This window comes from Liolophura sinensis, chromosome 1 (genome assembly GCF_032854445.1).
Source record: "Liolophura sinensis isolate JHLJ2023 chromosome 1, CUHK_Ljap_v2, whole genome shotgun sequence".
Taxonomy (NCBI): domain Eukaryota; kingdom Metazoa; phylum Mollusca; class Polyplacophora; order Chitonida; family Chitonidae; genus Liolophura; species Liolophura sinensis.
In genome coordinates this window covers 67,958,601-67,971,360 of record NC_088295.1, presented here as the reverse complement: position 1 = coordinate 67,971,360, position 12,760 = coordinate 67,958,601, and the positions used below count along the sequence as shown (strand labels likewise).

The window sequence follows — 12,760 nt, the reverse complement described above, 5'->3', positions numbered from 1 at the left end:
ATACAAAGACAGCCACAGACTTGGTAGATAATGTGGATGAACCTGAAGCACAGAGTCTTCAGGGACAGATAACTCCATTAGATACAGTTGAACAGACGATGCATGGTATGAAAGAAAAGAAACTTACCACCAAAACTGTGGGTTTAAAGGTCACACCAGACTTTTTCTACAGTGACCTCAATATTAACAACTTCGGCAAATTGGAAACAAAATTTAGTGATGTCACAATAAATGCTGTAATTTGTCATGAAACAAAACATTTGGATGTTACATATTCTTCCAATGATCATCTTGGTGCGAAGTCCTGTGAACATTTAGCGATGCAAAATGATTTACTACATCAAGCAAATGGTGAAAGTGACATATTTGGGAGTCATTCCTGTTGTACCAATGAAAGGGGAGATGTGTGCGATACAATTTCACCAATGTCAAATATTGTCTTTGATGAAAATACTGTCAAAGTGTGCCAAGAAGCCACAGTATTGACACATTGTGTGGAGAATGTGCTGAGCAGTGTTAACAAAGCATTAACAAATGATCGAGAGGAATGCAAATTGGATAAAGATGACCATATTTCAGAGTATGTGGCTTGTGAAAGTATCAAAATGCTTGAAACTGACAAGCAAACATCCTTAACGTGTGTTAAAAGCTGTATGCCAGTGTGTTCTTCTGAAGGAAAGCCTGAACAAGCTCCATGCGGAGTGAACGGTTGTAATATTGTGACATATCAAGAGAAACAATCCATTCCAGAAGTTAATCAGACGGGCACTACAAAAAAATATGGCCCAGTGAGAGGTGGACGTACTGTTGTGTATGTACACAGTGATGAATACATGCAACTGTGTGACGCCATGATTAGGGTGCCTGGAAGGGTAGGTATTGTACAGAGGCTCTGTATACTGTGTGACGCCATGATTAGGGTGCCTGGCAGGGTAGGTTTTCTACAGAGGCTCTGTACTGTGTGACGCCATGATTAGGGTGCCTGGCAGAGGAGGTTTTCTACAGAGACTCTGTACTGTGTTACGCCATGATTAGGGTGCCTGTTAGTGTAGGTATTGTAGAGAAGCTTTATATACTGTGTGACGCCATGGTTAGGGTGCCTGGGAGCGTAGGTATTGTACAGAAGCTTCATGTACTGTGTGACGCCATGATTAGGGTGCCTGGGAAGGGTAGGTATGGTATAGAGGCTCCGTACTAAATGAGGCCATGATTAGGGTGCCTGGGAAGGGTAGGTATGGTATAGAGGCTGTGTACTGTGTGAGACCATGATTAGGGTGCCTGGGAAGGGTAGGTATGGTATAGAGGCTCTGTACTAAATGAGGCCATGATTAGGGTGCCTGGGAAGGGTAGGTATGGTATAGAGGCTCTGTATACTGCTTGATGCCATGATTAGGGTGCCTGGGAAGGGTGGGTATGGTATAGAGGCTGTGTACTGTGTGATGCCATGATTAGGGTGCCTGGGAAGGGTAGGTATTGTACAGAGGCTCTGTATACTGTGTGATGCCATGATTAGGGTGCCTGGGATTGTAGGTATTGCGCAGAAATTGTGCTGAAATTTCCATTATGGTATGAAAGTAATGTGTGTGTGAAAGATCAAATTTTATGTTTAAAACATTTTTGATAATTGCATATTTAAAAGGGTTATCATATATTTGTGGCCCGCCTGATATGTCACAAAAAAGGAAATTACACACAAAAACTCACCAAGGAAAAGGGGATGAACTTGCTGGCAAACCTCACTCGAGGAATCTACATCAGTACGTGGAAAGTATTTGTACTTCTATGTAGAAAATTTTATGCAAAGTCTTACATGAGATTACGAAATTTTATAAGCAGATAATAGTGGCACATGTACCCATAAGTTTGTTTATTGTATCAGCATTTTTCTTGGTTGATGGAATGTGATATAATGATGCCTTGTGTTGTAGGCATGCATGGTACACAGGCTGATCGAGGCTTACGGATTACTGAAATACCTCTGGTAACTATGGAAAATTTATCTTTAATGTGAATGAAATTTAGTGTCAAAACTGACGAAAAAATATAGAAAGTCTTAGATTCACAGTTTTGAAAATGGAAGTAGGCAGTTAATATTAATATTGAAAATGGAGAAAAACCGAATTTTTCTTTTTTGTTTTAGCATTGTTCCTCCATCCAAGTTGACCAGAGAAGAAATCCTGAAGTTCCACAGTGAGGAGTATGTGGATGTGTTAGAGAGGCTGGACAGGGATGGAGAGGAGGGTTACGATGAGCAAGCTCAGAGATGTGGACTAGGTGAGGAGTATGTGGGTGTGTTAGAGAGGCTGGACAAGGATGGGGAGGAGGGGTATGATGAGCAGGCACAGAGATGTGGACTAGGTGAGGAATATGTGGATGTGTTAGAGAGACTGAACAAGGATGGAGAGGAAGTGTGAGATGAGCAGGCACAGAGGTGTGGACTAGGTGAGGGGTATGTGGATGTGTTAGAGAGGCTGGACAGGGATGGAGAGGAGGGTTACGATGAGCAAGCTCAGAGATGTGGACTAGGTGAGGAGTATGTGGGTGTGTTAGAGAGGCTGGACAAGGATGGGGAGGAGGGGTATGATGAGCAGGCACAGAGATGTGGACTAGGTGAGGAGTATGTGGATGTGTTAGAGAGACTGAACAAGGATGGGGAGGAGAGGTATGATGAGCAGGCACAGAGGTGTGGACTAGGTGAGGAGTATGTGGGTGTGTTAGAGAGGCTGGACAAGGATGGGGATGATAGGTACGATGAGCAGGCACAGAGGTGTGGACTAGGTGAGGAGTATGTGGATGTGTGAGAAAGACTGGACAAGGATGGGGAATAGGGGTATGATGAGCAGGAACAGAGATGTGGACTAGGTGAGGAGTATGTGGATGTGTTAGAGAGGCTGGACAGGGATGGGGAGGAGGGGTATGATGAGCAGGCCTAGAGGTGTGGACTAGGTGAGGAGTATGTGGATGTGTTGGAAAGACTGGAAAAGAATGGTGAGGAGGGATATGATGAGCAGGCTCAGAGATGTGGACTAGGTGAGGAGTATGTGGGTGTGTTAGAGAGACTGAACAAGGATGGGGAGGAGGGGTATGATGAGCAGGCCCAGGGGTGTGGACTAGGTGAGGAGTGTGTGGGTGTGTTAGAGAGACTAGCCAAGGATGGGGAGGAGGGATATGATGAGCAGGCTCAGAGATGTGGACTAGGTGAGGAGTATGTGGGTGTGTTAGAGAGACTAGCCAAGGATGGGGAGGAGGGGTATGATGAGCAGGCCCAGAGGTGTGGACTAGGTGAGGAGTATGTGGGTGTGTTAGAGAGACTAGCCAAGGATGGGGAGGAGGGATATGATGAGCAGGCTCAGAGGTGTGGACTAGGTGAGGAGTATGTGGGTGTGTTAGAGAGACTAGCCAAGGATGGGGAGGAGGGTTATGATGAGCAGGCTCAGAGGTGTGGACTAGGTGAGGAGTATGTGGGTGTGTTATAGAGACTGAACAAGGATGGGGAGGAGGGGTATGATGAGCAGGCCCAGAGGTGTGGACTAGGTGAGGAGTATGTGGGTGTGTTAGAGAGACTAGCCAAGGATGGGGAGGAGGGATATGATGAGCAGGCTCAGAGGTGTGGACTAGGTGAGGAGTATGTGGGTGTGTTAGAGAGACTAGCCAAGGATGGGGAGGAGGGATATGATGAGCAGGCTCAGAGGTGTGGACTAGGTGAGGAGTATGTGGGTGTGTTAGAGAGACTAGCCAAGGATGGGGAGGAGGGATATGATGAGCAGGCTCAGAGGTGTGGACTAGGTGAGGAGTATGTGGGTGTGTTAGAGAGACTAGCCAAGGATGGGGAGGAGGGGCATGATGAGCAGGCACAGAGCTGTGTATCACAGGGAGAGTTACAAAGCTACTGAAGTAAATCACCTAAAACACTCAAATGTTTCAGGCTATGACTGCCCTGCAGAACCAGGGGTGTATGAATATGCTACCTCTGTAGCTGGAGCCACTGTCACAGCTGCTCAGTGCTTGATGGAGGGCAAATGTACAGTGGCCATTAACTGGTTTGGAGGATGGCATCATGCAAAAAAGTAAGATTAATATTATTTATTTCCTCCTGTGTGTTTGTTGTTCAGTTTGTTGTTCTGTATGGACAAAAAATTTTGACAACATTTTCAATGAAATTTCCTGGAAAATATGATGTGGGTAATATAAGAACTCAAAACAAGTAAATAAATGAATAAATGAAAGATGTTTAATATTTTAACCATATTAGAAGTGTTTGTTTTATGTGGTATTTAAGGGATCAAGCTTCTGGATTTTGCTATGTGAATGATATTGTACTGGGGATTCTCAAATTGAGGGAAAAATACCAGAGAGTCCTGTACATTGACCTTGACCTTCATCATGGCGATGGTATGAACACTTACTTTTTATCCTCACAAATCAGTTTTCTGTATAGGCTGCGGCAGGGCATTGCTTTTGTGTTTTTCTAAGTTGGGTAAATGTAATGAGTTCCAGGTTTAAAACATACATAAATATATGTCACGACATCTAAAAATGTACACAAGTTTTATTATTGCTTCAAATTGAAAGAGCGTTCAGTTTGTATATTTTATGTTGATACAGTTTTTTGTAACTTATGAGTTCCACCTTAGCTCACAGATTTTTAATACTTTTTATGTATTAAGTTCCATTTACATCTGTTTATATGTACTTTTGTGTGTTCCAAAATGCTTAGAACTCATCTGTGGATGTCTTACATATCAGGTTCTTGCTTCCTGGAGGAGCCTGGACCCTCATCTATAATAGGCTGGCATTGTCATTGGATAAAATTATACACACGCTGTCTATTGTATTTACTCAGGAGTTGAAGATGCCTTTTCAGCAACCTCCAAAGTCTTCACACTGTCTTTCCACAAGTACTCTGCTGGATTTTTCCCTGGTAGGTCATTTTAGAAAAAACATTTAGCATGGTTTGCTTTCCAGTGAATGTAGCATTTTTTAAAACTTTTCTAATTGTTATATATTACAACAGTGCTTGAAGATTTGAAACATAGAAAAAAAGTAAGGTTGTTTTGATTAACACACAATTATCATGACAGTCATCATTTCTAAGGGATAATTATGATGCATAAGATGAAAGACCAAGCACTGGCCAGACAGGCGTCAGTCATGTGTGATTGAGTGGAGCATGACTTTTCAGTGAAGCAGTATTCATGAGACTGTGCACTGCTATTATTAGGTGACACCATTGTTTGTGACAGACTTAATGTTGAAAGCAAGTAAACATAAAAGCAGTGTGACACACAGAAATGAATATATGATCCTATCACTGCATAATTTTCAGTCAGAATATTGATGCACAGAAATGAATATATGATCCTATCACCGCATAATTTTCAGTCAGAATATTGATACACAGAAATGAATATATGATTCTATCACTACCTAATTTTCATTCAGAATATTGATACCCAGAGATGAATATATGATCCTATCACCGCATAATTTTCATTCAGAATATTGATACACAGAAATGAATATATGATCCTATCACTGCATAATTTTCAGTCAGAATATTGTTACCCAGAGATGAATATATGATCCTATCACTGCATAATTTTCAGTCAGAATATTGTTACCCAGAGATGAATATATGATCCTATCACTGCATAATTTTCAGTCAGAATATTGTTACCCAGAGATGAATATATGATCCTATCACCGCATAATTTTCATTCAGAATATTGATACCCAGAGATGAATATATGATCCTATCACTGCCTAATTTTCAGTCAGAATATTGATACACAGAAATGAATATATGATCCTATCACTGCAAAATTTTCAGTCAGAATATTGATACACAGAAATGAATATATGATCCTATCACCGCATAATTCTCAGTCAGAATATTGATACACAGAAATGAATATATGATCCTATCACCGCATAATTTTCAGTCAGAATATTGTTACCCAGAGATGAATATATGATCCTATCACCGCATAATTTTCAGTCAGAATATTGTTACCCAGAGATGAATATATGATCCTATCACTGCATAATTTTCAGTCAGAATATTGTTACCCAGAGATGAATATATGATCCTATCACCGCATAATTTTCATTCAGAATATTGTTACCCAGAGATGAATATATGATCCTATCACTGCCTAATTTTCAGTCAGAATATTGATACACAGAAATGAATATATGATCCTATCACTGCAAAATTTTCAGTCAGAATATTGATACACAGAAATGAATATATGATCCTATCACTGCAAAATTTTCATTCAGAATATTTATACACAGAAATGAACATATGATCCTATCACTGCAAAATTTTCATTCAGAATATTGATTCACAGAAATGAATATATGATCCTATCACTGCATAATTTTCAGTCAGAATATTGATACCCAGAGATGAATATATGATCCTATCACTGCCTAATTTTCATTCAGAATATTGATACCCAGAGATGAGTATATGATCCTATCACCGCATAATTTTCAGTCAGAATATTGATACACAGAAATGAATGTATGATTCTATCACTACCTAATTTTCATTCAGAATATTGATACCCAGAGATGAATATATGATCCTATCACCGCATAATTTTCATTCAGAATATTGATACACAGAAATGAATATATGATCCTATCACTGCCTAATTTTCAGTCAGAATATTGATACCCAGAGATGAATATATGATCCTATCACCGCATAATTTTCATTCAGAATATTGATACACAGAAATGAATATATGATCTTATCACTGCATAATTTTCAGTCAGAATATTGATACACAGAAATGAATGTATGATTCTATCACTGCCTAATTTTCAGTCAGAATATTGATACACAGAAATGAATATATGATCCTATCACTGCCTAATTTTCAGTCAGAATATTGATACACAGAAATGAACATATGATCCTATCACTCTATAATTTTCACTCAGAATATTGATACACAGAAATGAATATATGATCCTATCACTGCCTAATTTTCAGTCAGAATATTGATACCCAGAGATGAATATATGATCCTATCACCGCATAATTTTCATTCAGAATATTGATACACAGAAATGAATGTATGATTCTATCACTACCTAATTTTCATTCAGAATATTGATACCCAGAGATGAATATATGATCCTATCACCGCATAATTTTCATTCAGAATATTGATACACAGAAATGAATATATGATCCTATCACTGCCTAATTTTCAGTCAGAATATTGATACCCAGAGATGAATATATGATCCTATCACCGCATAATTTTCATTCAGAATGTTGATACACAGAAATGAATATATGATCTTATCACTGCATAATTTTCAGTCAGAATATTGATACACAGAAATGAATGTATGATTCTATCACTGCCTAATTTTCAGTCAGAATATTGATACACAGAAATGAATATATGATCCTATCACTGCCTAATTTTCAGTCAGAATATTGATACACAGAAATGAATATATGATCCTATCACTGCCTAATTTTCAGTCAGAATATTGATACACAAAAAATGAACATATGATCCTATCACTCTATAATTTTCAGTCAGAATATTGATACACAGAAATGAATATATGATCCTATCACTGCCTAATTTTCAGTCAGAATATTGATACACAGAAATGAATATATGATCCTATCACTGCAAAATTTTCAGTCAGAATATTGATACACAGAAATGAATATATGATCCTATCACTGCCTAATTTTCATTCAGAATATTGATACACAGAAATGAATATATGATCCTATCACCGCATAATTTTCAGTCAGAATATTGATACACAGAAATGAATATATGATCCTATCACCGCATAATTTTCATTCAGAATATTGATACACAGAAATGAATATATGATCCTATCACCGCATAATTTTCAGTCAGAATATTGATACACAGAAATGAATATATGATCCTATCACTGCCTAATTTTCAGTCAGAATATTGATACACAGAAATGAATATATGATCCTATCACCGCATAATTTTCATTCAGAATATTGATACACAGAAATGAACATATGATCCTATCACTCTATAATTTTCAGTCAGAATATTGATACACAGAAATGAACATATGATCCTATCACCGCATAATTTTCAGTCAGAATATTGTAATTCGCTTTGAAGAGCCTAAAATGAAAATGATGACTTTAAATTGACCTTGAATCATGCAGATCTTCATAATTTTAGACACATAAATGATTATTAGTGATAATTTACCTACATCCATGTTGTGTTACATTTCTAAATGGTATCCAATACATTTTGCACCTATGAAAGACATTGGATGACTGCAGTTTTTGTCAAGATCTCTGAAGAGCTCAAAATATGAAACTTATATTATCTCTACCTTTTGTACCAAGACAAACAGCATTAACTGTTTTCTTTTGTTGAAAATGAAGATTTTGGGGTTTCGAGTGTATTGTATGGAAATAGGTTAGAGTGTTATTAATGATATCAATCGTTTAATACAAATTTTCACCTTTTAACTTTAATACTAGGGACAGGCTCTGTGAAGGATGTTGGATTTGGAAAAGGTCGGTTTTTCTCCCTGAACATACCACTTCTAGATGGAATCCAAGATCAGCAATTTTTCTCTCTGTTTTTGAGGTATACTCATATCATTTGTTTTGGATTTGTGACAGATGGGAAATTAGTATCAGCAAATTTGCATGCTGCAAACTTATGCGTATATAATCTTTTGTATGCAATATTAATCACTAAATACAGTTTTTTTACTACAAAAGATTTACATGCAAGTGCTTACAAGATGTGATAATCAAACCCTGTAGTTTATTAGTGGCTGGTTGATCATCTGTTGTCTTAACCCTGATTAACCTGCTCGCTTCAAGTGTGAGATACATTGAACAAAAACTAAAATAGTTATCCGGCCAGATATGAAAGTGTTTTTGAAGTTGGCCCTGCCAGGACACTTTAGGAGCGCTTTTGTGTTTCTGTTTGTCACAGATTGTTACTAAAACATTCTAATGTCTGTGACTTTACTCTAGGGTGGTGGAGAAGGTGAGGGAAGTTTTCTCACCAGAAGCTGTTGTGTGTCAGTGTGGAGCTGACGGCCTGGCTGGAGATCCCATGAATTCCTTCAACCTGACCCACCTCAGTTTGGGACGCTGTGTGTACTCTCTCCTAAAATGGAATGTTCCATTGCTACTTCTTGGGGGAGGTGGGTCTTTGGCCATGTAATTCTTGTACTTCTGGTTTATGTTATGAAACAACTCCAGTTTGTTTTGTTGATGGGAAATATATGATTGAACTTTTGCACCCTCTTGAGAAATGCTGCATATGCATGTTTACAACAGTCTTAGCTAAAACAGATTTGTATAGTTTTCTGAATTCAGTTGGTTTTATATGATGAAAACCATATACATGCACATACAGATGCACTGAATCAATGTAACTACCATGTGATTGGATGAACTGCAGTAAAATGATAAAATCGGACAAGCTAATTTTCTTCTCGGTATAAAAATGGTCTTATCAGTATTATGGAGTGGCATATTATGAAAAAAAAAAAAAGCACTGTACATTAAAATGTAGTCTGATATGATAAAAATGCTTGCAGGTGGCTATGAGCATGCTAATACGGCTCGGTGTTGGACATTTATCACCAGTATTGCTGCGTTCAAGAAGTTACCTGAAGATATTCCAGATCATCAGGTATGTGTACTAAACTCTCGTCAGCAAACACTAAAGTTCAAAGCAAACAGTCTGTCAGTGTTATTTTACTGTGCAATTTAGGAAAAATTAATTGAGTGAAGGATATGTTTGGATCTTTTGCCTGTGATCCCAGAGTAAAACACTTCGCATATTCCAAATAATATGACATCAATTGACCATCGATCCCTTGTCTAGGGTATGGTTAACAATTTTCGCTTTGTTTTTCAAAAGTACTTTACAGAATATGGTCCAAGCTATGAGCTGGCTGTGACTGCTGGGTACAGGAAGAACCTCAACACACCAGAGTATCTGAAAGATGTCTGTCGTAAGGCTTTAGGTAGGTTTATCTAAAGCAGGATCATTTTGATTGTTGGTTGTGCTGTCTGACAGTCTGCCTGTCAGTCCACAGTTCAGATTTTATCCTTGATAGGATTTACAAAATAGAAAAACATGAACTTTGTGTGAAAATGAAAATGAAAATACATGACATAGCTAAAATTTCACTCTTGACCAAGTTGCTGATTTTGACTGATACACAGAATTTTAATGATTGTTAAAAGTTGTTGACATCCTACTTTAAAAATGTAAGTTGCAACATCAAAATAATATTTAATGATGTTCGCTGGCCTCCAGAAATGCATTTTTTTTGGTGATATTTTAGTTCATTCATCCTAGATATCACATTTTTAGGTTATTAAATCAGAAAACTGCATGTGGTTGCATTATACCATGGTTCATGTTGATGGCACTTGTAACCATGCACTTGTAAACACATTCTTGTAAATATTTTGAGGTGTATAAAAATTGTAGGCTGGACCTATCATTGTATCACGGGGCCTCTGTGGCTCAGTCGGTTAGCGCGCTAGCGCAGCATAATGACCCAGGAGTCTCTCAGCAATGCGGTGGCTTCCTCTCCGACCGTACGTGGGAAGGTTTGTCAGCAACCTGCGGATGGTCATGGGTTTCCCCTGGGCTCTGCCCGGTTTCCTCCCACCGTAATGCTGGCCGCCGTCGTATAAGTGAAATACTCTTGAGCACGGCGTAAAACACCAATCAAATAAATAAATAAATAAATCATTGTATCACATATCACACATAATCTGTTAACCCCCTACCCCTCCCTGCATGATGACTGCTACAATAAAGCAGGGCCTTTTTCTGCCCCCACATATCCCCCCCCAAGGGCCGATAATAGGGCCTGGGTAGTCTTTAGTCATATGAAAATAAATGTTTTAAGGTTTTAAGAATTATCAACGTGTACGTAATTTGAACATTTACAATGAATTCAACTGGTTACATTGTACATTTATTGTATATAGGTGGTTGGAGGGGGGGGGGGGGGGGTGCAGAAATGTGTATTTTTAACAATTATTTCATTTTTTGATGTTAATTAACTTTCCTGTTTTTTGACAGTGGGATCTGAAGTGATGTACATTTTTGTATTTCAGGTATTTTGCAGAAAACCTCCAAGATCTTGGCCTATAATGAGGTTGTTTAATGTGTAATCACACCTTTTCCAGTATTACTGTAAGTGAATGTTGGAGAATTGGAAGAAAAATGTTTAATTCAAGAATTCCCAAGACAGTGAATTTATCTGTACAAGTGTGAAAACTATGTTTAAATAAGCTGGTTTGGAGCATGCTGTTTTTGTCAGTTTTGTGTATTGATGAGTTCTAATTTAATTTAAAAGGACTGTTGTACATCTGTATTTAGGATATAATGTTAAATTGTACAAGTTTACGTTTGTCAGGAAATTTAAGCATTTAAATTAAAGATGATTTAATGGCAGGATGGTAAATAAAGCATGACTTTTTTCAATTTTTGGTGAAATATACGATATAATCAGTGAACTGCATGTACAGTGGAATTTTATAAAATATAAAATAAAGTGTACAAGGACAATATTATGTTTATCTTATCTCGTTGATACTCCAGGACCAATATTGGCTTATTGGTATTGTAGCAGTTGCTGCCTGTTTGCCTGTCTGTTTGTCCACCTATCCAAATTGGGGGCGCTAAGCCAAAATCACGTCATTTCCGAACATTCCAATCATTGACACAAAATATGCGTAAAACAGAGGGGTTATTAAGAATTGTAAGCTATGCTTCAAGAAAAGAAATGTTACAGGGGGAAGTCACTACAGTAGCTCACTACTGTACCAAACCATAATCCATATGGTTTGTTAGAAGGGGAAAACACTAGACTTCATCACATACATGTATACATGTACAAAACCATCTTCTGTTTGGTGAGAACGGGAAGCCATTAGTCTCCCACGCATACCATAGAAACTATCTAGTGAAATATTCAGCTGAGCCATGTAGTGCTGCAGTGAAGTAAAATTTCCACAATGTAAGTCTTTTATTGCGTGACACTGGATACAATGGCTTATATGGTCTACTCACCCTGACTGCCCTGTTGAAGCCGCAGTGTCACACTTCAGACTTCTGCCAACATCCCACTGATAGTGTTAAGAGGTAAAAATTCTCGATATTGATAAAAGATTTACCTATTTATTTGATGTATAAATTTCATTGGAGTTTTACACTGTACTTGCGAATATTTAACTGATACGAAAGAGGCCAGCATTATGGGGGTGGAAACGGGACAGAACCTCGAGGAAACCCATGATCATCCACAGATTGCTGCCATATCTTTCCTCTTGACTGGAGAAGAAGCCAACACGAGCTGGGGGGCACCCGTGACTGAGTGGGTAAGCACGCCAGTGCGGCACAATGACCAGAAGCCTCTCACCAATGTTATCAGTGGGAGTTAAAGTCCAGCTCATTCTGGCTTCGACTTCAGCCGCAAGTGGGAAGGTCTGCAAGCAACCTGCGAATGGTCATGGGTTTCCCCCGAGGCTCTTCTTGGTTTCCTCCCATCATAATGCTGGCCGCCGTCGTACAAGTGAAATGTTTTAGAGCACGGCGTAAAACAACATTCAAATAAATAACATGAGCTGGCTTCGGATTGATCACACTGATGTGAATACTCCCGCATCACTGTTCTATGCTAACCACTAAGCCAATTTGCTTTTTGAAAAGAAACGAACCACTGG

At 38.4% G+C, this 12,760-nt stretch overlaps 1 protein-coding gene across 1 annotated transcript; it reads left to right on the top strand.

The window, feature by feature from the left end:
- Positions 1-261: 261 nt before the first annotated feature.
- LOC135474666 (histone deacetylase 8-like) lies at positions 262-11,595 on the top strand. The gene is made up of 11 exons (XM_064754207.1): positions 262-872; positions 1,929-1,981; positions 2,141-2,274; positions 3,926-4,067; positions 4,280-4,392; positions 4,844-4,921; positions 8,528-8,636; positions 9,035-9,207; positions 9,607-9,701; positions 9,933-10,038; positions 11,150-11,595. Exons 1-11 carry the CDS (start codon positions 321-323, stop codon positions 11,197-11,199), a joined length of 1,605 nt encoding a protein of 534 aa, XP_064610277.1. The 5' UTR covers positions 262-320; the 3' UTR covers positions 11,200-11,595.
- Positions 11,596-12,760: the final 1,165 nt, after the last annotated feature.